Below are 24602 nucleotides of genomic sequence, written 5' to 3'. Positions count from 1 at the left end.
AATTATGGTCATTTGTTTGAGGGGAGTCCTCACTATGAGAAATAGACTGCAATAATCCTGTGCCTCTCTGTGCTGCGTGTGTAAAAAGGATGCACCTGTTTTGGAGGGAAAGAGTGCACAGGCTCTCTGATTGGTGGATTCAAATTCACCAGCTCCCAGGCTGACCTAGAAACTTACTTCTCTCTCCCTGTGTGTGTGTGTGTGTGTGTGTGTGTGTGTGTGTGTGTGTGTGTGTGTGTGTGTGTGTGTGTGTGTGTGTGTGTGACAGAGAGAGAGAGAGAGAGAGAGAGAAAGCCTTTTAATGGGATGATCTCATTGTAAGATTCAAAATCAATATATTTAGACTGGTTGACTGAATTGGATCTTGTGTGTGTGTCTCTCTGTGCATGTGTGTTTCCTTATGTGTCCATATTTGTGATTGTGTGGCTGTTATATTTTTTTTGCCGATTTTTTTCATTTAACAAGTATATTTGAGGGACCCTCAGCATGTTCAGCATTTTTTCAGCTGTCCATTTTGCTTTTCCAATTTTTCTGTTTAACTTATTACTATTGTGCTAAATCATACAATTTCTGCTTTTTATAGGATTTGTGCTTAATATACTATTTCTGCTTTTTATAGGATTCATGCTTAATCATACTATTTCTATATATTTCTGCCAGGTCCCCAGGCAGCCAATCCTCTGTGAGGACTCAGACATTCAAGTATACAGATCACAGCCTGCACGGCCTCCCAGCCAGCCAATCATATCTGAGGTCTCCCGTTTCCTCTCTCGTCATATCTCAGCGACAGATGTACAGAGAGCAATGAAAATCGCAGTCAAAGTACACCAAAGTCCGCTGATTCAGCCAGTAGAAGAATTATGCTTCTAGTCCACCTAGTTTTTGAGTTACACAACGTTTTGTAACTCCAAAAAACGGTGTTTTTCGCCTCTCACCGCAATCTAATTCTGACTCCTCATCAGCCTGTTTTTCCAAAGCGGCCGCTCTCTTTCCCAGTGGCGCAGTTGGTAATGACACGGCTCTGCAAGCCAAAGGTCGTGGGTTCGATTCCACCTTGGTCAACATGTTTTTTTTCCCTACAAATTAATACACTGTCACAGACCAGTAATTCATATTCATCATTTATTACAATTCTGCAAATTTTTATGATTTTACCAGCTTTTGATAATATGGACCTCACATTCTTGTTAACACTCCATGGCACAAATACTCTTCCCTTTAGGCTCTGTGTATGTGTGTGTGTGTATCAATATTTCTCCCATTTTAAAGTATTACTCCTCCATAATTGTATTTCTGTTCAATCAAAGTACTTTTACTACATCTTAGTATTTCTGCTCAATCTTAGTATTTCTGCTCAATCATAGTATTTCTGCTAAATCATAGTATTTTTGCCAAATCATGATTTTTGTGCCAAATCATAACATTTGTGTTATGTTAAAGTATTACTACTAATTGGAGGAATTTCTGTCATGTTACAGTATATGTGCTAAATATAGTATTTCTGCCAAATCATACTATTTCTACTATGTTATATTTTTCTTTCTAAATACAGCATTTCTGCTATATAATTGTATTTCTGCTTTTTATACTATTTGTGCCTAACATAGTATTTCTGCTAAATTATAGTATTTCTGCTTTTTATACTGTTTGTGCCTAATATAGTATTTCTGCTTTTTATAGGATTTGTGTTTAACCTTCAGAGGTCCTTAGGGACATTTATTGTCTTTTGCATTTTTAATTTTAATATAGTATTTCTGCTAAATTATAGTATTTCTGCTTTTTATAGGATTTGTGCTAAAACATAGTATTTCTACTAAATGTAGTATTTATGCTTAATCATACTATTTCTATATATTACTATTCTGCTAAATCATACTATTTCTGCTTTTCATAGAATTTGTGCCTAATATAGTATTTCTGCTAAATTACAGTATTTCTGCTTTTTATACTATTTGTGCTAAAACATAGTATTTCTACTAAATGTAGTATTTATGCTTAATCTATTTGCATATTGGGGAATTCGTGGCTTCTAAGTCAACAAGTCATCCATGTCATATATCTCTAAAAATTCACATTTTAATGATAAATTGTCAACACTTGAAGATTCCCCCATCTCTTCTGAACAAAACGGTGCAGTGACCGTTCTAGCCCTTACGGTTAGGAAATTATAGTCATTTGTTTTGAGGGGAATCCTTAATGGATAATGTTTATATATATATATTTGTCTTTAAAACATCTTTGCAGACTGACTGTCCTGGACTGGTTGTTGTTGTTTTTTTTTCAGGTCTGGTGAACTCAGCTCTTTGGTGTTGGTGTTCAGGAGTAGAGCCTTCTAATAATATTTATTCAAGTTATAGATTTAAAGTTCTGCGAGTTTTTTCTGTAGCAAATAAATATTGTATAGAATATTTAAAATCACCTACATTTTTGATGTTTACAATGCCCATTGTGTGTAAATACTGGAATTTCCTACTACCCGTGAACGCCTCATCTTTTACCTGACTGCCGGACATCCGCCATTCCGCACACTTCGCTGAGTCCGCTCTGGGTGAGTGCTGCTGCTCTGCTTCTCCTCTTCTCTCCTAAATGTTTATAGTCTGTTTGTGCGATTTAACGAGTTCTTTTAGTGATTTATAAAGCCAACCGAGGTATAACTCATATTAGAGTAACACAGTGGTTGCTTTTTCTTAGTGAAACTTTGTCATTTTTGTATGTAAAAGGAGTGTTTGATGAGCTAACAACCCGATGCTAATGCCTAGCGCTCCTTTGAGCCCAGTGTGAAATGAAAATTTGACTGTGAACCACGGTTATCGTGTTGTTTTATTAATTACATTTGGTGTGTTCGTGTTTGTCAGCCTGTTACATAAGGTGCAGTTAGTTCTCTTCACAAATCAGTTGGTTAAAACAGCCTCATTCTTTATGCTGTAAAGTTTTTAACGAACCGCCATCTTAGATTCAGTGTCAGCTGTCGGCAAGATCAAAGGAGCCATTTTACCGCCTCTGACCGAACACGGGAGAAAGAGTCACGTGTGTGCAGGTCTTGTGGGTTAATTAAGACAAAGGAGGGGGGGAGAAACTGAGGATTAAACATAGGCTATGTCCCCACATACACGGGTATTTTTGAAAACGGAGATTTTCCGTTTCTGTTTTAAAAAACAATCCCGTCCACACATAAATGCAGAAATGAAGGAGAACGCTGCTAGGAACATGCCAAAGCAGCAGGTGGCGCTATATTCCTAACCGTGTAGAAATGTTGGCCAATCAGAAGTCTAGAAGCCTCGGTGGGAAATGGCAAACAAAGATGGGGCATAGAAGCAGAACCGAGTCATATCTGTGGGGGGACAGTAACTGTGTGCGCATATGTAAGCATTTAAACACTGCAGAGAGAACAATTAACAGTAACCGTATTGTAGAAATGCATTTCACCGAAACAATAACGTGGCGCACAGTGTGACGTCAAAAAAGGCGCTGCGTTTTCTCCGTTTCCCTGTCCACACATAAATGCAAAAACGGAGTTTTCGAAAATATTCTGGCAAGCGTTTTTAGTTTTTCAGTGACCGAAAACGCCGTTTAAGTGTGGACGAAAGGTGCAAACGCATAGAAAAATCTCCATTTTCAAAAGTACCTGTGTACGTGTGGACATAGCCCAAGAATAATAAGAACTCCTAATATGTAGACTTTAATTTTTAAGAACTGTTTAACAAAGGCTTGTTTGTGCCAACCTAAATCTGCAGCACAGTTTAAATTCTCACTTTGTGGGAAATTAATGAAATAAACAACAGCCCACCTTCACATAAATAAAATATGGCAGTATATTATTATTAGTATGGTATATAGATATTTATTTTAAAATAACAGCATATTTAATGATACTATGTGCAGTTGGTAATATTTTAGGAAGTAGAATTTGAATGCAGACCACCTCAAATATTAAAGCCTTAAAAATATGTCGTGCAGTTTTTCATGTATGAGTGTTTTGCAATCTTAAATGAGATGTAGACCAAAGAAAACAGAGGAGAGTTGTTGTTTGTATTCCAGCTGTAGTAAACAAAGAAGTTTAGTGAATCTTTTTGACAACAGAGAGTGATGCAGTATTGATGCTGATTTGAGTTTTCTGATCCTGTATTTTTGTTCTTTGTCTTTTGTTACACAGAGTGAAATAAAGCTTGGTTTTGCCTTTGCTGGTAAGTAAACCGTGATTGTAACTGAAGCAATATGAAATTGGGATTGTGTAACATTTTTAGCAATTTACATACAATAGTTTGGCTTTTTGTGATATCTTGCCATTTGCTCATGGGCAAAAACACATTTAGGATTTATAAGCAGTAAAGCCCCCCCCCCCCCCCTAGATCTCTGAGTGTCCCTAAAAATGTCCCTGAAGTTTAATAGGCCATTTATGTCTAATTTTAAAGGCTTATCAAAGCATTTCTGTAGTAATTATTGTTTTTATTACACATGTTAAGGCCATTTGAGACTCTGCAATTAAATTTTGCCCTCTTTAGACTAAAGTGAGTTCATTTTGTCTGAGGTACAGTGCTGGGAAAAGTCTTTCTTCCTTGCAGATTTATTTTGTTCATGCTTTTTTGTCACATGTTTCAAATCATCTAACAGGGATGATTTGAATAAATACAAAAAAGCATTTTAAAGTGATGATTTCACGTATGAAGCAGAGAAAACCAAACCAGAGCTATCTGTTCTAATGTGAGAACATGCTGGTCTCTAATACCCAGCTGTGGAAGCCCTGATACGAAGAACTACCATCAAGCATTTATAGTATCAAGTATTATTTGTGATTGTTGCACGCTTTGAAACTGTGATGTTATCATTTGATCAAGTGTGCAGTGCGAGCAAATCATTGCTTGTGGTATCTGCTGTGTTATGTAATAGCACCAAAGTATTAGAGCTTTACGTTCATGAGGAATTTCTGTGGAATTGCAGATGGATAAAACGACACATCACCTTAATAAAGACAGAAATCTTTAATAAGGTGCAGAAAGAGAAGATGGGGTGTTTATAGTAAAGCTGTTGTAAACAAAGAATTTAACAGATTTTTTTTCCCACTACAGATTGTGATGCAGTATTGACTCTGATGCTGATTTCAGTTGTCTGATTCTGTATTTTTGTTCTTTTGTTACAGAGTGAAACAGAACTTCGGTTTTGCCTTTGCTGGTAAGTAAGCAGCAATTGTAACTGCAGTAATATGACATTGTCACTGTGTAACATGTTTAGCAACTTACCTAACGTAGTTTGGTTTTTGTGACATTACCATTTACTGATGGGCAAAAACAAATGGTCAGAATTTATACCTTGTAGCAGCAAAGGCCCCACACATGACCTCTGACTGTCCCTGAAGTTTAACAGGCCATTTGTGTCTGATTTTTATGTTTGAACACAAACAACTGTTTTTATACAGTTGTTCATGTTCTCCGTTTGTTTATGGATTTACCTAGCAGACATAACTATGAACGCATTTTAGGTGAGTTAGTGTAAGTGGTAGCTTAAACTAGGGCTGCTCGATTATGGCAAAAATGATAATCACGATTATTTTCACTGAAATTGAGATCACGATTATTTGACGATATTTATTTAACCCTTTAAGACCTACTATAGAACCAAGTCCACCAGAGCTTATATTATTTTTATTTATTTTTTTTACATGCTGTAGTGCCATTTGTGGGAGCATTTCAAGTTGCTATACATCAATACAACTGTTATAGCCCATATTTTAATAATATGTATGCATTAAGTCCATAGTAATTACATAAATTGCAAAAAAGTGCAATAAACTACAAAAAAAAATTTGAAAATCGCTTTTGTTTTGTTTACATATATTTCTACTTGGAGAAGTTTAAGAGGTTTATCCCTCAAAACTTTAAATACAAAAAAAGTTGCAAAAAATAGTTTCCCACCACAGGAAATTTATTTTGAGTGTCTTCATAGTTTTATTTTGGAGATACAGCAATTTTTATATACTGCAGGAAAAACAAAAAACAATCCTATGATGCAAATTTGCAAAGAAAACAGCATGTGCATCATTTCACTGTGGGAAGTGTTACGAACAGCTGATAGGAACGGCGAAGCGTGTTTCTGGAATATTATGTTTTTGTTCCTCCAAGCGCTTTTTATGCAATTTTTGCAAAGCTATATGTGGAACGAAACCGTGACCGAGGACAAGCTGATGGCATCAGATGTAAGTACAACTCCTCCGGTTTCATATGCAAAACAAATGATTGCGCTAGCTTACACGGTTCAGGTTCTACAGGGATTTAAAAATAGTTACGCAAAACGGAGCTTACTGCTCTGACCGGCTTTAAAGGGTTAACAATGACTTTTAAAAAATAATATAAAATAGTGTGCAACACCACTGAAGTTTTTTTTTTTTTAAACTCTTTTCAACCAACGGCAGTCACTCTCCAAATAACTTCTGCTTAGCTTTCCGAGCTTCCCTCGGGTCCTCTTAATCAGCGGTCTCCAACCTTTTTTGAGCCACGGACCGGTTTATGCCCGACAATATTTTCACGGACCGGCCTTTAAGGTCTCGCGGATAAATGATGGAGGGGCTAATAATCGGCTCAGTCATTTTTAATGATCGTTGAAAGCCCAGATCGTAATCGTGATTAAAATTCGATTAATTGAGCAGCCCTAGCTTAAACACTTAAGAGCACCACAGTTGTTGATTTATATCTTCACTCATATTCTGCTTATGTATTACATTAAAGTCAGACCACTATAGAAGTATTTTTGCCTGAGTGAACAGAAGTGGTACGTTAAACATTTAAGCAATAATAAAAGACTAAGAGAACCAGAGTTGTGAGTAGGCAATGTTGTGTATGTTAAAGCCTGTGTGTAATTTATGTACACTAAGTTTAAATCAGTTTCTTAATAAGTTGCTTGATACAATGTGTTTGAAAATTATATATAAAAGGGAAATATTGCAAAATACAAAAAGATTCCTGCCAACAGGTACAATGGAAGGACTTTTTATTATAATTTTTAAGAAATTAATTGCAAAAATGGCGTGCCACTGTTGTTACTATAACATGTCAGAATTTACATGTATTTTAGGATTTACATATTCAGATCAGAACTAAAACCTAATGAGGTTTTCCGTTGATTCTAACAGTTGTGGTTTTTCCACACTTTATTAAGCACTGACTTGTGATAGAAAATGATGGAGCTAAAAAGCCATAATCTGTACCAACAAATATAGGTGCCTCTTCTTTGCACTTCTGTAGTATGCATGCCTTTATTACACATGTCATCGTCATGTGAGACTCTGTAACTAAAGTTTGTCCTCTTTAGACTACAGTGAGTTCATAAAGGCTTGAAGAAATTGAGGATCTTACTAGTTATTTCATGTCACAGTAAATTGGATTGTGTGTGAAGAGGTTCAACAGTGTAAGTCATTAAACAGTGATCTGATGTGTTGTTTCCTTTCTCTAGGATACTGATCTGATCGTCGCAAGTCTGGTAAGTATAGGTTTTGTCTGCAGTACAGTGCTGAGAAAGGTCTTTCTTCCTTGCAGATTTATTTTGTTTATGCTTTTTTTCACATGTTTCAAATCATCTAACAAGGATGACCTGGATAAATACAAAAAGCAGTTTTAAAGTGATGATTTCATTTTTGAACCAGAACAACCTGGTCTAATGTAAAAACATATTGGTCTCTAATACCCAGCTGTGGATGCCCTGATAGCAACAATTACCATCAAGCATTTACAGTAACTGGTAATGACTGGTTTACATCACTGGTTGATTTTGGTCCACTATAATTTCAGAATTGTCTTAATTAGATCCAAACAGGACAGGCAAAAAAAGAAAAGAAAAAAGTCTTAATTAAGGCCCAATATAGGGTTTTCAAGTCATACCAAGTACCACGGTGGTTAGCACTGTTGCCGCACAGCAAGAAGGTCCTGAGTTTAATTCCAACATCAGGCCGGGGTCTTTCTGTGTGGAGTTTGCATGTTCTCCCGGTGTTTGCGTGGGTTCCCTCCGGGTAGGGCTGCTCAATTAATCGAATTTTAATCACGATTACGATCTGGGCTTTCAACGATCATTAAAAATGACTGAGCCGATTATTAGCCCCTCCCTCATTTATCCGCGAGACCTTAAAGGCCGGTCCGTGAAAATATTGTCGGGCATAAACCAGTCCGTGGCGCAAAAAAGGTTGAGACCGCTGATTAAGAGGACCCGAGGGAAGCTCGGAAAGCTAAGCAGAAGTTATTTGGAGAGTGACTGCCGTTGGTTGAAAAGAGAGGTAAAAAAAAAAAAAAAACTTCAGTGGTGTTGCACACTATTTTATATTATTTTTTAAAGTCATTATTCAATACATTGTTATTGTTAACCCTTTAAAGCCGGTCAGAGCAGCACGCTCTGTTTTGTGTAACTTTTTAAATCCCTGTAGAACCTGAACCGTGTAAGCTAGCGCAATAATTTGTTTTGCATATGAAACTTACATCTTATGCCATCAGCTTGTCCTCGGTCACGGTTTCCTTCCACATAAATTGCATAAAAAGCGCTTGCAGGAACAAAAACATAATATTCCAGAAACACGCTTTGCCGATCTGATCAGCTGTTCGTAACACTTCGCACATTGAAACAGACCGCTAACTATCACATGTCCGCCATTTCCTGCCCGAAACCGGAAGTGATGTCATTTTCGCGGAAAATGTAGTTTTTTTTTACTTGTAGGCCTTAAAAGCCTATACTGGTCATGTTTGACTTTTCTGAATAGTTGCTGGGATGCTTAGAACTCGAATTGCACTGCTGGAAATAGTTTATTTTGATGCACCTGCTGTTTTCTTTGCAAATTTGCATCATAGGATTGTTTTTGTTTTTCCTGCAGTATATAAAAATTGCTGTATCTCCAAAATAAAACTATGAAGACACTGAATAAATTTCCTGTTGTTGTAAACTATTTTTTGCAACTTTTTTGTATTTAAAGTTTTGAGGGATAAACCTCTTAAATTTCTCCAAGTAGAAATATATGTTAAAAAACAAAAACAATTTTCAATTTTTTTGTAGTTTATTGCACTTTTTTGCAATTAATGTAGTTACTATGGACTTAATGCATACATATTATTAAAATATGGGCTATAACAGTTGTATAGCAACTTGAAATGCTCCCACAAATGGCACTACAACATGTAAAAAAATAATATAAGCTCTGGCGGACTTGGTTCTATAGTAGGTCTTAAAGGGTTAAATAAATATCGTCAAATAATCGAGATCTCAATTTCAGTGAAAATAATCGTGATTATCATTTTTGCCATAATCGAGCAGCCCTACCTCCGGGTACTCCGGCTTCCTCCCACCGTCCAAAGACATGCAGCTTGTGGGGATAGGTTAATTGAATAATCCAAATTGTCACTAGGTGTGTATCTGCGAATGAATGTGAGTGCGAATGGTTGTCTGTCCCTGTGTGTTGGCCCTGCGACAGACTGGCGACCTGTCCAGGGTGTACCCTGCCTCTCGCCCTATGACAGGTGGGATAGGCTCCAGTGCCCCCTGAAAAGGATAAGCGGAAGCGAATGGATGGATGGATGGATGGATAGGGTTTTCAAGTCATACCAAGTATCTTAATTTCATTAAAGTCCAGACTGATTCGTTTACACCAAGTGTTTTGTTTCATTCATTCAATTGGACTTGCTTGTGTGCTTCAGATCCTAAGTGTGATTAAACTTAAGCCCAGGACCTGATGAGTTGATGTAGGTCCTGAAGTAGTAAAGGAACTCTGGGACATCACAGTAACAGCACCATGTTTGACTTTAATGCTGGTGTTTTTCTCTCACTATAGATGATTCAGTTTAGTGCAGTTAGTCAGCACAGCTCTTGGTTATCATCGAGATATTATTAGGCAACTTGTTGTAGCTGAACAGGCAAAAACGTCTGGGAGGGTTTCTGTTTTCTGGGGTCTCCAGATCCTTAGAAATCTCTTTGTAAACCTTTACAGAACTATATGTGTTTGTTTCACATTAGAGCAGCTCACGACTAGCAGTTTAGGGACAATTAAATATTCACATAGGGCAGGGGTCTCAAACTCCACTCTTCAAGGGCCGGTGTCCTGAAGCTTTTCCACGTGTCCCTGTTACAAAACACCTGAATAACATTTGTAGGTCATTAGTGAGAGTATAGAATTTGACTGTGTTGAAGTGGCATCCCCGAAGACTGTTCAAATTTAAGTAATTTAAGTGTTTGGAAAAATGTACTTCTAAAAGTACTTTCATTGCATCATGTTCATTCACTCATGAGCTGCTATAACATGAATCAAATTCCTGAATTACCACCTCAGCATGCAGTCACGTTCTGTAGAGTTTTGCTAATGACCTACTAATGTTATTCAGGTGTGTTGCAACAGGGACACATAGAAAAGTTTCTGGACACCAGGCCTTAACAACCAGAGTTTGAGACCACTGGTGGTAGGGCATGGTGGATTTCAAAAGCTTCTTCCCTTAAATCACTGCCTAAAAACTGCTTTTTGTAATTTGTCATAATGACTTGCAAAATATAGGTGGGATGAAAACATAAACATAAGACATTTTATAGTGGCCTGATATTTTTATCAAGGCTGTTTTTTGAAAATAATCCTGCCCTAATTTACAAAAGATGAACTGTCTGAAAGTCATGTTTGTTTGTTTGTTTGTTTGTTTGTTTGTTTGTTTAAGAAATGTGGGAATCTCCAGCAAAGATCTTACATGCACCAGCTCAGATACAGCACTCACTTCTGTTCTTTTTATCATGAAATGATCTACAAAGAAATGATCATCATACTAAATTTTGCTAATTAGGCCTTTATATCAGCTATGATAAGTTTATTATAGATTTAGTGTAGTGCTTATTGCTGTGTATCAAACATGCCCCAAATGTGACTGAAATATGTAGAAACTGCTGTGTAGAAACTAGTTGTCTCCAAATTTCTCATTTTGCCAAAATTCATACAGAGTGACCTGAAACTGTGCTGTAACCTCAGTGTGTTGGTTTTGTTGGACCATATAATATTTACAGTAAGTTACTGTAGCAGCACGTCTTGGTTTGAGTTTATAGACTTAGTTTATTGTTTTAATAGAACGTAAAAATGTCCTTATAACAGTTCCACCATCATTTGTTAAACATTGTCATTCTGTTCACTCGAATAATTTACTGTAGAAGTCTTTAGTATTTAAAGCCCTACATGTATTGTATTTTTGAGATTATAAGGCATAATGTCAATAAACAAGCCTGTTTTTAAGGCAGATTAAGCCAAACAAACAGTCAGATAAGTCAAACTTTATTCAAGTCATTCACAAACAACTCTCAACACTGTTCAGTTGTAACACATAAAATACAGAACAATACACTCTTTCAGTTCATTCCTCATCCACAAATCCATCAAACTCTTCATGGGTTGATCAGTTTGAAATCTGCTTCTTAAGCATGTCTCTTAGCACGTGCCAGGTCCTTGTACACACACCATAATGTTATGTTGAAGCACCGTACGAATTACTCTACGAGGGTCCTGACTATGGTAGCCATAATGCTCTGACAATACATCAAGCAGCACAGCTTTGTAGCTTACGAAGTCTTACTAAAATATTTCACAGAATTTTGAGCGCTGTGTACCACAGAAATCCCGTTTGAGGTCAGTAAGCATAACCAGAATCGATACGCTAGGCACATTGTATGTTTTTGAGATAATGACAGGATTTTAGGTATGCCATATAGTCTGAAGAATATGGTAAATCCAAGCATGTTGGAAATATGACTAATTCCAGTCCTTTTGTGTCTTACAGGTGACCTGCTGCAGAAGATCCTCTCTCTCTCTATCATTATAAGCAATTCTGTCTATCCTATCACTCTCCCAACTCTATCTAATTTGAAAGCCATTCTATCTTGTATCCCTCTATCCCTACTGCTCTATCTAATTTGAAAGCCATTCCATCTTGTATCCCTCTATCTCTACTGCTCTATCTAATTTGAGAATCCAAGTTTTGAGAATCCTTTCAGAATCCAATTTTCAGAAATCCAAGTTACCAGAACTTGATCTATCTGTTACAGAATTCTGAGAGATCTCTGCTCTCACTGCTCTTTCTTTCCTGTCATTAAGCTCTCTCACATTCAGTCATTTTGCTTTAAATTACAAGTTGAATATACAGTAGTAGAATTACAGTACAGTAGAACTTATAGTAGAAACTACTTACACAGCCCTACATTTGTCATTTTAATTTTGCATTAGACTTTAGTTTGGACTGCTAGTTTGGCTTACTTTGATCAATTGTATAAAATATCACCTTTTTATAAGTTTATTTGTAATAAGATAATCTGGTTATTTTGTAATACATACATTCAGATAAATAATAAATCAGATCCAGTCTGTTAGTCTGTTTCATTGGCTATAACATTTGACTGCAAGTTTATAGTATTATTATTTAAGGACAAACCCATTTTGTCACTCAGTGTAAGTATTCAGTCAGTATTGTCATCGAGAAGTGCCTGAGGACCCAGACTTCCTGTTTCCTGACTGCTGCAGAACATCCAGCTGAAGAAACCCCGTTTCTAAAAGAGCTACAATAAAACGGACCAAATTGTTTCCAGAGAACTTTGAATTTCCTTTATTTTGAGTTTGGAGTACAAATCAGCTTTTTAACATCTATTCATATATTCATAAAAACATTTTATAGTATAATAGTACATTTCTCAGATTTAACAGTAACTTAAGGAGTTATAAGTTTTTCTGTTTCAAGGTTCAGTTTTGTTTATATTTGTGTATAAACACATATAAGCTCCAGATTGTACTTCAGCAAAATGCCAAGAAAAAGTCAAAGGTCGCAGTCCCAGAAGCTTAGATGGCAAAAGCAGAAAGAACAGGTGAATGTTTCTCAGAGCAGTGAGCAGGTAAAGGTGTGTGTTTCAGCTTTTCCCAGCACAGAAGTGCAGAGCAGTGTTCAGACAGCCACAGTGTCTTATGCAGATGTGGTAAAGAGAAGTGTTCCCTCAGTGTCTGTCCCAGAGCCTGAAGTTATGCAGGTAATCCAGACTGAACCCCAGCTAACTGTACAAACACAGCATGATGGACAAGCTCCAGGACAGTCTCATGTACAGGTTACAAACAGTGAAAGTCCACGAGTGAGTAGCGTCTGTGCTTCCCGAAGCCAGGCTTCTCCTAGGTATGGAAAGTACCGGAATCAGCAATGCATGGCTAACAGTTTGGTTTTCCTGTCATTCTTACACGAGGATGAATTTATTACCAGAGCAGATCTAAACCGTGTGTTGGACAAAGGCCATGCCGTCTATTCAGATGCCAGACTGAGGTTTGTGAACAGTGTGTTTCTAGCCTGCGATGAACTTCCCTCAGTTGTTACCAGCCGCACACACGAGTATCAAGTCGACATGTCTCAGTTTGCTCATTACGGCACATTTGATGGTACAGATCACTTTCCGAGCCTTGAACAGGGATTACAGCGTTTGGCTTCAGAGTTTCGCTATGCTTTGCTAGTCATGGGAGGAACAGTCATCGCTGTTAGCAGGCTGACTTCAGGTGAATATGCATATTTTGACCCTCACCCACGTAAGTCTACTGGTATGCCATTGTCGCTAAGTGTAAGTGGTGGAACTGCAGTTATGTTGAAATTCACACGTCTTAATGACATGATTGACAGGATCAAACGTTTGTACAGAATGTTTAGCATCGCACCAAGCTGTACTTATGAACTACAGCCCATCGAGTTTCACAGTGAAAACGCTGCTGACCAAAGAGATGCTAATCAAACCACCGAATACAGACAAACAGCTACAAGTGCACCAGCACCAGCTTTAAATGAACGTGTTCATGAATTAAACTCCGAAATATACACTGAGCAGACACGGAAACCTGTGGCCAAAGATTTAACCAGTGAAGTAATGTCATCCAGAGTTGATTCTTCAAATGAGACAGCTGCTCCCGGAAAAAAACATCCTTCTGATTATTTTGAAAAGAAAACCTCTGCATCTTCTGTGAGAGAAACTCCGGTAACACCAGATTCTGTTCCTCAGAATGATTCAAACAGTGCCTCCAGTTCAACTAAGATAACAGAGGAACTCTCAGATAAACTGCTGAAACGTAATAAACAGGAAAGGCAAAAAATGAGGAGAAGATTATTAGCCCAACAAAAGCTACCACAACGAAAGGAAAATCAGAAGACGAAAGAAAGGCAGATGTACAGGTTTGATGAAAGCTTCAAGACAAAGAAAAAAAACTCAACTAAGAAGTGTAATGATCCTGATCACAGACATAAAAGGAGTCTGTACAAAAATGAGCTGTATAAATTAAATGCTACCTATAAGGAGAAACACAGAGAACATTTGAGAAAGATGTATAGAGAAAGTGCTAAAATTAGAGAGAGAAAAAGAGAACGTGTCATAAGGACATATAGAGACAATCCCCTATTCAGAGAAAAGCAGAAGGAACGTATAACAAGAACGTATAGAGAGTCTCCTATATTCAGAGAAAAGCAGAAGGAACGTATAACAAGAACATATAGAGAGTCTACCATATTCAGAGAAAAGCAGAAGGAACGTGTAACAAGAACATATAGAGAGTCTCCCATATTCAGAGAAAAGCAGAAGGAACGTGTAACAAGAACATATAGAGAGTCTCCCATATTCAGAGATAAGCAGAAAGAGCGTATAAGAAGAATATACAGAACTTGTGCTGAATTCAGAGAAAAACATAAAGCTTACATGAGGTCATATGTATATAACCTATATAAAGAAAGTGAAGAATTTAAAAAGAAAAAACTATCTTACATGACTAAGCGTTATGGAGAAGAGAGACGATTTCAGCAACAACACAAGGACAATATGAGAGAACGAATGAGAGTAAAATATTGGAACGGTTTTTCTTTCAGACAGATGCATAATATCAGATGTGCAATGAATATAAAACGGAAATATCGCCAGATGCATCGACCAGCTGAGACTTTACAGTGTCATCCAGAGAACACTTTAATGAATGAGGCCATATCTTGTTTCAGATCAAACATTAAGTCAGCACCATCTTATGTTTGTACTGTTTGTCTAAAAGCTTCTTTTCCTAATCAGGTGAAAATCTGCAAAAGACAAAATTACTCAAAACACCAGACTGTAGCTCATCAGTGTCTAACTGGTAAATATGTTCATGTGTGTGATGAAGCATGTCATGATCACTGCAGCTTTCCTGTTGAGAGAAAAAAAGAGTATATCTGTCACACATGTCACAGTTCCCTCAAAAGTGGATGCATGCCCAGGCTTGCTGCTGTTAATGGTTTAGAACTGCAGGATATTCCAGCTGAACTTTGTGATCTCAACATTCTGGAGAGACATCTGATTGCCAAATGCATACCATTTGCTAAGATTATTCCTCTTCCAAAGGGGAGACAGAGACTCATACGTGGTAATGTGGTATGTGTACCATCTGAGGTCCAACAAACAGTTGACAGTTTACCGAGGATCAGAAGCCAATCACAGATCATGAGGGTGAAATTGAAAAGACGACTGTGCTACAAAGGCCATCAGCTGTTCCAGACTGTCACCTGGTCTAAACTCATTCAAGCTCTGCGTAAACTGAAACAAATTCATCCACAGTACACAGATATTGTTATCAGAGATGATGCATTGCTTTGTGATCCAACGTTACCTGATGATGACAGCAGTGATGAAGCCAGCATGGCAAGTGATGATTATAATGAAGCAGATTTAATGGAAATTGACAACTATGAAAAAGATGCCCTTTTGTGCGAAAGTGAGTCTCAAAGTGACCAAGATATTAATATGCAATCCTGTGATGAACAACCAGAGGAACAAAATCCAGATGAACCAGAAAGTGATTTGAGCAATGGAGGTTTTGCTCTAGAAAGTTGTCTGCAGCCTGTAGACATTTCAGAAGAGATTCTCTGTTTCACTGATAACACATATTGTGTGGCTCCTGCAGAAAGAAACAATCCTGTTAGCTTCTTCAGAACTCCTCATTTGGAAGCCATGGCATTTCCTGTGCAGTTTCCTACTGGTCAGAATACACTGGATGAAAAGAGACGTCTCAAGCTCACACCAAGTGCTTACTTCAAGTCAAGGCTTTTCAACATTGATGCAAGATTTGCTAAAGACACAAATTACTTGTTTTTCTCACAGTTTGTCACTGAAATACATTTGGCTAATTCCAGCATGACAATACAGCTAAGGAAAGGTAAAACTATGACCAAAGATGGACGCAAAATCACATCAGGAATGTTACAAAGTAAGACAGAAGTAGAGAAGCTGGTAAGAAATAAAGATGCAATCAGATTTATGCAGCCACTCAGAGGAACTCCAGCTTACTGGCAGAAAACTACCAGAGATCTATTCAGCATGGTTCGCCAAATAGGAACACCTCAGTTCTTTGTCACTTTCTCTGCTGCTGAGATGAGATGGCCTGAAGTGATTCAAGCAATAAAGAGACAGCAAGGTGAAGAGGTTGATTTTGAAGCCCTGGACTGGTCAGAAAAGTGTGAAATTCTAAGATCAAATCCAGTAACCACCATGCGAATGTTTGATAAACGTGTTGAGGCTTTGTTCAGAGATTTGCTTTTTTCTCCTGCACAGCCCCTTGGTGAGATCATTGATTACTTTTACAGAGTTGAGTTCCAGCACAGAGGTAGTCCACATATACACATGTTGCTGTGGATTCGAGAAAAGGTAGAAGCAGATGTGGATGATGACCAAACTGTCTGTGACTTTGTGGACAGATACATCTCAGCTCAACTCCCTGATCCAGAAAAACAACCTGAACTGCACAAAAAAGTCACTGAGCTACAAAAGCACAGCAAAAACCACACAAAGACATGCTTTAAGAGTGTGAACTCTGGTTGTAGATTTGGGTTTCCCAAACCACCAGCCACAAGAACAATGATTGTGAGACAGGATGAGGATTCAGACACTGAAGCTGCAAAAGCCAAACTCAGACCTTTGTTGAACCTGCTGAAGGAACCTGAAGCTGCTTCCCTCACCATAGAGCAGATTCTGTCACGATGCAACTTAACAATGAATGAGTATGAACAATGCCTCCAAGACATAAACAAGAAAACAGCTCTGATTCTGAAACGTGACCCAAATGAGTGTTGGATCAACAATTACAACCCAGACCTGCTTGAAGCCTGGAACTCTAATTTAGATGTCTCATTCATTTTGAATGCCTATTCATGTATAGAATACCTCTGTAAATATATAACAAAGAAAGAATCTGGCCTCTCTGAATACCTGAAGACAGTTATTGACAACTCTGATAAGAACACCGTCAATGAATGTGATGAAATGAGAGCTGTGATGCAAGCTTACTCAAAAAAGAGAGAAATCAGCGCACAGGAGTGTGTGACTCGAGTCTGTGGCCTAAAAATGAAAAAATGTTCCCGCAGTGTTGTATTTGTACCAACAGATGATAACCCAGTAAAAATGAGTCGGCCCATGAGCTTCCTGGAAAGCACAACACACGACAGTTGTAATATTTGGATGACAAGTTTGAGTGATAAATACAAATGCAGACCTGAGACCCCAGAATATGAGGAAATGTCACTGGCTGATTTTGCTGCCTTGTGCAGGTTGGTGAGTGGTCCAAATGAAGGAAAAGATGTGCTTCCTCTTCTAAACCAGCTTGGATTTGTACAAAGGCGAAAGAATGATAAACCAGCTATAATCAGATATTACCACTGTTCACAGGAAAAAGATCCTGAGCAATATTATGGTCGACTGTTGAGACTTTACCTTCCACACAGATCAGAGCAGGAACTGAAACCACAAGGGTTCCAAACCTATCAGTCCTTCTACAACTCAGGTTTTGTACGACTTCCATGTTCAGACCACAGTGAGTCTGTGAAACGGATTGTGAAAAGAAATAAAGACAAGTATGAGAAGAACTCTGAGGATATTGAGAGTGCACTGGAAGAGTTTGAACAAAATAGGGATGTTGTGATTGATGAATGGTGTAATCTTGCTCCTGAATCTGAAGTTGTGAGGCTGCAATGCGATGAGAATCTTCCTGAGAGACATTCTGATGATGAGAACGAACAGGAGAATGTTCCCGACTACAGTCGTCAGTCTGATGCTGTAACAAAGATCAGAGCCGTCAGAGAACAACCTGCAGTAGATCCAGCCGTGGTACGTGTAATGTATCAGAATCTGAACCAGAAGCAGGCCTGCGTGTTCTATGCCATAAGAGACTGGTGTATTCAGCGAGTTTGTGGTTTGAACCCAGATCCATTTTTCTTCTATATCAACGGTGGTGCAGGAACTGGAAAGTCACATCTGATTAAGTGTATTCATTCTGAAGCATCAAAGATCCTGAGCAGACTGCCTGCTAATGCAGAAGAAGCTGACATATCAAATCCAACTGTTTTACTGACTTCATTTACCGGTACAGCAGCTTTTTCTATCAGTGGCTCTACGTTACATTCTCTACTGAAACTACCCAGGAGTCTGAAACCACCCATTCAAGGACTTGGTAACCAACTGGATGAAGTCAGATCTGAGCTGATGAATGCTGAAATTATTGTTATTGATGAGATTTCAATGGTTTCAAAACCCCTTTTTGCCTATGTGGATGCAAGACTGAAACAAATCAAAGGCACTCAGAGACCTTTTGGTGGAATGTCAGTTTTAGCTGTTGGAGATTTTTACCAGCTGCCACCAGTGCGACAGTCTAAACCTCTCTGTGTTTACGATCCAGAACAGATTGACCTATGGCAGGAACATTTTCAGATGATCACTCTAACCGAGATCATGCGTCAGAAAGATGATGTGGCCTTTGCAGAGATGCTGAACAGGATTAGAGTCAAAGAAAAGACAGATGAGCTTTCTCAGTGCGACAGAGATTTGTTGTCACAGGCTGTGACTGCACCAGAAGAATGTCCAACTGAGGTCTTACACATTTATGCCACCAACAAGAATGTGGAATCCCATAACATAGATACCCTGAAGAAGCTTCATTCAAACATCATAATAATCAATGCAGACGATTTCCAGAAGGATAAATGTACAGGCAGAATGGAACGAAGAGACAAACCATTTACAGGTGGGCGAAATGATTTACCTGACACTCTGAATGTTGCTGAAGGAGCTCGAGTCATGCTGACCAGAAACTTGGACACACTAAACGGTTTAGTCAACGGTGCTTTTGGTATACTGGTAAAGGTGGTGAGATCTGAAAATGATGGACACATGATTAAACTGGGGCTCAGGATGGACAACCGGCAGCCTATGAGACACAACCGCAGTGCTAATGCAGCTTCTGATGATCTGGTTTACATTGAGAGAGCAGAGGAGAGTCTGAAGTTTAAAGGAGCAGTACGCAGACAGTTTCCTGTAAAGCTAGCATTCGCCTGCACAATTCACAAAACTCAGGGTCTTACAACACAGACAGCTGTAGTTTCAATGAAGAACATTTTTGAACCAGGTATGGCTTACGTTGCTCTCAGCAGGGTGACGTCTCTCAGTGGACTCTATTTGCAGGACTTGGATGAGAAAAAGATTTACGCCAATCCCGAGGTAACTGCAGCGCTCCAAACCATGAGACAAGCCAGTGTTGAGGAAATGATGCCTCTTCTTCAGGTCAGAGAAACAGCCAGCAGACTTGACACTCTTACACTGATCCATCACAATACAGAGGGTTTGCCATCTCACATCAGTGACATCAAGAGTCATCATGAAATGTGTTTAGCAGATGTTTTGTGTCTCACTGAGTCTCACCTTCAAGGCTCCTTTGTTGCAGACAGTCTTCATTTGGATGGCTACACCATGTTCAAACGCAACAGACATGTGTCCTACACAAACTTTCCTCACATGGCCAGCAGAAGTGGTGGGGGAGTTGTTGTGTATTTGAGGAATCATTTTCAGGTTCAGGTAAAACAGTATCTGCATAATGTCACTGATCTTGAGTTTTTAGTGTTGAAGGTTCAGGCTCCATTCCCTGCACTCATTGCTGTTGTGTACAGACCCCCTGACTACAGTTTGACACCATTCATGCAAAACCTGGTAAGTCTTTTAGATTCACTTGAAATAATGGACTGTCACCCAATAATTGTGTGTGGAGATTTTAATGAGAACCAGTTGCAGAGTGGAAGAAAACAGATTCTGGAGCAGTTTCAGTCGAGAGGGTATTCACAGCTGATCACTTCTGCCACTACAGACAAGAACACCCTGCTTGACCTCATTTTTATTTCTCAGCCACAGAAATGTCTGTATTCAGGTGTTCTGAGATCATATTACAGTTACCACAACCCTGTCTTTTGTGTCCTGTCCTCGAGCCAATCATGAAGTCGTCTGGTGAGTTTTGAAACAATTACAGATCATGTTTGTTACAGAGTTTACTGATTGTAGAGCATGAAAAAGATTTTTCATTGAAAAAAGGGTCTTCCCTACTCTGTCTGTCAGAAGACCCTTTCTTATTGCAATGTTATTAATCATTTCACCAAATCATTGCTGAACTTCATGCAGAGCAGAGAACATCTGCTATCATGCACCTCTGATCTGAAATGTGCTGCAACATTTGATAAACCAACATCATGTTTTAAATGACTAAATCTTTTTACTATGACGTATGTAGCTCAACAAACGAGATCTTCCCCTCCAAGGGCTTTAAAATATGAAATAGTAAATAAATAAATCCCAGATAAATGCAGGTATTTATTATGATGACATACACGAATAAATACAGACAATTATATTTTCTTGATTATAGTAGATTTTGTAGAATCAAAAGTTTTTGTGATGAATGAGTTTTTGCTTATCATGTTTTACAGGTAAAAAATGTCAAAAGTTTTAAACTATCTTTAGGCTACCAGAGATGTCTATAATGATACATTATGTAGAGAAAAACATTAGTACAGCTTACAGAATATGTATAAAAACTGATTTAGAAGTAAATGGATAGTTTTCTGAAAGTTCCCGACTACAGTTTAACACCACCCACCCAGCTCAGCCCCCAAGTGTCTATGTAATGCTGGTATGGTGTGTGAGTTTGACTTGGCCTTTATCCGGGTGGGTTTGGGTTTGGGTGGATAAAGGCCAAGTCAGAATGCTCTGAGCAGCTGGAAAAAGCTGCTAATAAACAAAGACATCAGAAAGTGTGGGCTTTAGGTGTAGCCCCCGCTTTCTGATGCACTAATTAAACTTAGTAACCGACACCCCATACCAGCATTACATAGACACTTGGGGGCTGAGCTGGGTGGGTGGTGTTATAAGCACGTGTTTTGTTAGATATATTTTTTCAGATAGGGCACAGTCTCCTTTGTGGGAAAACCTTCAAACTTCACCATCCTCAGCTGAAACAACAACATCTTAACACCATCTTCATGAACTGCTGAGCCAAACCTGATCCATCAGTGCTGGACTGCACAGATAACTACATGCCACAAGGAGACTGCTGTGTTATGAACTGCCATACCAGTGTGTCTTCAATGGAGAAGATGACACACCCATCACCTGACCTCCTGCCTGATCTGGAGACCATCATCATGCTGCCACACTACAACCTCTGAGACCATCAATGATGACTCCTACTGAGGAAACTGTATTTCCTGTCAGAGATGCTCAGTGATCCTCAGAGCAGAGAGAGGTATGATTCTTTATCTTTGATAAAAAAATGTCAGTGTTTTTAATTCAATTAATTAATTAAAATCCTGTTTATTGAATAAACAATTCCACACTCAAATGATTATACTTGTTGACACTTTTTGAGTTTTAATTGACATTATGGATTACAAATCTATGCTTTTTCTACTCTGTCTCTCTGTGCAGGTATTGCTGTCTTCTGAGTTCTTCAGTGTCCCAACTGAGACATTCAAACCTCATTGCAGAGCTCATGTCTTTCCTCACCATCATGTAAGTGTGAGATTGCTCTGGATTCTGGTTATGTGGCCCGCAGCACCTATAAGGTATTTCAATATTGTTCATTGTATAACTTATTTGTAGTTTTTAGGCCTTAACACAAATAAAATGTTCCTTTTTCTGTATTTTTTAGAACAAGCTCGTCCAGTGTGCCTGCATTCCAGCTTCACAGAAAAGAACATCAGACACCAGCGAGGGAGGATAAGAAAGACAGACACAACAACATTGTCATCCCCTATGTGGCCGGTGTATCAGAAAAACTCAGGAGAGTTTTCTCCAAATACGACATCCCAGTGTACTTCAGACCCAGCAAAACACTCAGACAGAAACTGGTTCACCTGAAAGACAAAACTCCTAAACACAAACTTAACAATGTGGTGTATGCTGTACAGTGCAGCGAGGAATGCCCAGACTTCTACATCGAAGAGACCAAACAGCCACTTCACCAGCGCATGGCACAACACAGAAGAGCCACCTCCACAGGACAAGACTCAGCAGTTCATCTGCATCTAAAGGACAAAGGTCACTCTTTGAGGATGCCAATGTTCACATTTTGGATAGATGGAGGAGTGAAAGAAGCCATTTACGTCCACTGTGAGCGACCATCTTTGAACAGAGGCGGTGGTTTACAACACCAACTGTCTGCCATCTATAATCCAGTTTTGAGTTCCCTCCCCAGACACTGTAACGTCCACTCACATCCTGGGAGTGGGCGTGGGTGATTTCCTGACCTCAGGAAATCACATGATAGGGTGGGGCCAGGTTTCACAATGAGCTCACCCAAAACCCTGGCTGATTGGGACCCACACCCACTTTCACACCTTGGCTCATGTGATTAGGTAGAGGATCATCAGGGGGTTCTTTGTCCCTGTTTGTGGAGAAACTCACATTGGGTTTAAATCTGGGACTCTCCACCATTGACCCTTAGAACTGAAGAAGCTTCTCGGATGAGAGGTGAAACGTCTTCAAGAAACTCAAAGAAGTCCAGACGCTTTTCTTTCCAAGCTCCTTAGACTTCACTTGTGTTAATTACATTTTATTTGTTGTTGTTTTCTTTTAGATTTATATGCAGTGATTGGATGTGGTGGAGCTTTGTTAACCGCGTGGAAAACATCTGTTTGTGATGATATTTACAATGAGGCTTTAAGGTGATAGTTTCCATGTAATTTCAATCCTTTTACTAAGCAAAAACATGTTTGCAATTAACATATTTTTTCAGTTTTGTCTTTTGGATTTATGGTTAACATTCCTCTGTGACAGCAAATACTAAACTGGTCCAAGTAACCAGCATATCATTGGTCAAAGGCAAAAAGGACCACATGTCACACTAGCAATGAATTTGTGACTGTGTTTGTGTTAGTATAGAGTAGGTCTAACAGTGGTTTTCCACATCTGCTCTAATATATATAGATAATGGGTCAGACATATAAAGTCATTTTGAAAAGTTCATAAAGGTCATTTATATGTGTTCCTCTTTATCATTTTATATCAGGTCACACAGCTGACTTGAGTTTTGATCAGAGTAGAACCATAACATTCATGCTAATGGTTCTACTGTTTACAGTTACTTTATGATGGATTTCACCCTGGTCACAGCACTATGTGAAAAGCTGTTAGAGGTAAAGTTAAGCCAATTAATACCTCATCATAAGTCACTCTCTAATGCAGGGCAGTGATTATTATTCACTGTAATTTATTCCACAACAATGTTCTTTATTTGATTCTTTAAATATGCACATCGATTGTTTGGCTGTGTGACTCTCCACACCTGAAATATATCACAATGTGGACTTCATTTCGACAGTATTTTGTAGATTGGTACCATATTTATCATCAAATCATCTTGTGCATTTATTAACTAAATGTTGTTTGTTTTTGTTTTTTTGTTTGTTTGTTTGTTTGGGGTTTTTTTGTTGCCATTTTTACATTTCACCAACTGTGTAAATTCTGCAATTTTACTTTGGTTTTGTTTCACATCAGTTTATCTGCTGGCTGGTAATCCTGTCTTCCTTCTCTCACCCCAACCGGTCGCAGCAGATGGCCGCCCCTCCCTGAGCCTGGTTCTGCTGGAGGTTTCTTCCTGTTAAAAGGGAGTTTTTCCTTCCCACTGTCGCCAAAGTGCTTGCTCATAGGGGGTCATATGATTGTTGGGTTTTTCTCTGTATCTATGAAGCGCCTTAAGGCGACTTTTGTTGTGAATTGGCGCTATATAAATTTAATTGAATTGGTTTTCTTCCTTTTCTAATGTTTCTGGTCATTTTTCACAGTTAAACAAGTAACTTTGAGGTTACTTCATCATTTTTAGCTTTTATCTGTTTACAGTTTTTTCCTAATAATTACATTTCTGCAAAATTATAGCAGTTCTGATAAGTTGTAATATTTCTGCCAAGTTATTAATTTTCTACTAAATTATATCATTTCTGCTAAGTTATGTTATTCTAAATTATTACATTTCTGCTAAGTTGTAGCTTCTGGTAAATTACAACATTTCTGCTGAATTGTTATGTTTCTTCTAAGTTATTGCATTTCTGCTAAGTTATTGCATTTTTGTTAACTTGATGTTGTTCTGCAAAGTTATTAAAATTTCAACAACTTTTTAAAAACTAGCTTTGATTTCTTCAGCTTCTTCAGCTATTTTCAACTATCTTCAGCAGACAGCTTCAGCTTTACAATTTCTGCAACTTTTCAGCTTTTTCAGCTACTTTTTGCATGCAGCTTCAGCTTTAAAGCATCCACACTGCATTTTCGCAGGAAATGCA

At 38.4% G+C, this 24602-nt stretch overlaps 2 protein-coding genes across 4 annotated transcripts; both read left to right on the top strand.

The window, feature by feature from the left end:
- The first annotated feature begins 3313 nt into the window (after positions 1 to 3313).
- LOC147318595 (uncharacterized) lies at positions 3314 to 14627 on the top strand. Its single transcript, XM_086310153.1, has 6 exons — positions 3314 to 4184; positions 5138 to 5169; positions 7444 to 7470; positions 11769 to 13142; positions 13227 to 14532; positions 14622 to 14627. Exons 4-6 carry the CDS (start codon positions 12781 to 12783, stop codon positions 14625 to 14627), a joined length of 1674 nt encoding a protein of 557 aa, XP_086166279.1. The 5' UTR covers positions 3314 to 4184; positions 5138 to 5169; positions 7444 to 7470; positions 11769 to 12780.
- On the top strand, positions 14541 to 24463 carry LOC147318594 (uncharacterized). Of its 3 annotated transcripts, none has more exons than XM_086310622.1 (3): positions 14541 to 21571; positions 21780 to 21890; positions 21977 to 24463. In XM_086310622.1, exon 1 carries the CDS (start codon positions 14695 to 14697, stop codon positions 20269 to 20271), a length of 5577 nt encoding a protein of 1858 aa, XP_086166748.1. In that variant the 5' UTR covers positions 14541 to 14694; the 3' UTR covers positions 20272 to 21571; positions 21780 to 21890; positions 21977 to 24463. The 3 variants fall into 3 exon arrangements, with proteins under 3 accessions (XP_086166748.1, XP_086166747.1, XP_086166749.1); XM_086310621.1 differs by having other exon boundaries at positions 21754 to 21890; XM_086310623.1 differs by lacking the exon at positions 21977 to 24463 and having other exon boundaries at positions 21813 to 21831.
- The last annotated feature ends 139 nt before the right edge of the window (positions 24464 to 24602 follow it).

Source organism: Aulonocara sp. 'chitande type north' Nkhata Bay, linkage group LG11 (assembly GCF_057382095.1).
Source record: "Aulonocara sp. 'chitande type north' Nkhata Bay isolate Kocher_YH1m ecotype deep benthic linkage group LG11, A_spYH_male_GT1.1, whole genome shotgun sequence".
In the NCBI taxonomy this organism is placed as follows: domain Eukaryota; kingdom Metazoa; phylum Chordata; class Actinopteri; order Cichliformes; family Cichlidae; genus Aulonocara; species Aulonocara sp. 'chitande type north' Nkhata Bay.
The sequence above is the reverse complement of the archived record's forward strand: the minus strand, read 5'-3'. Positions and strand labels throughout refer to the sequence as shown.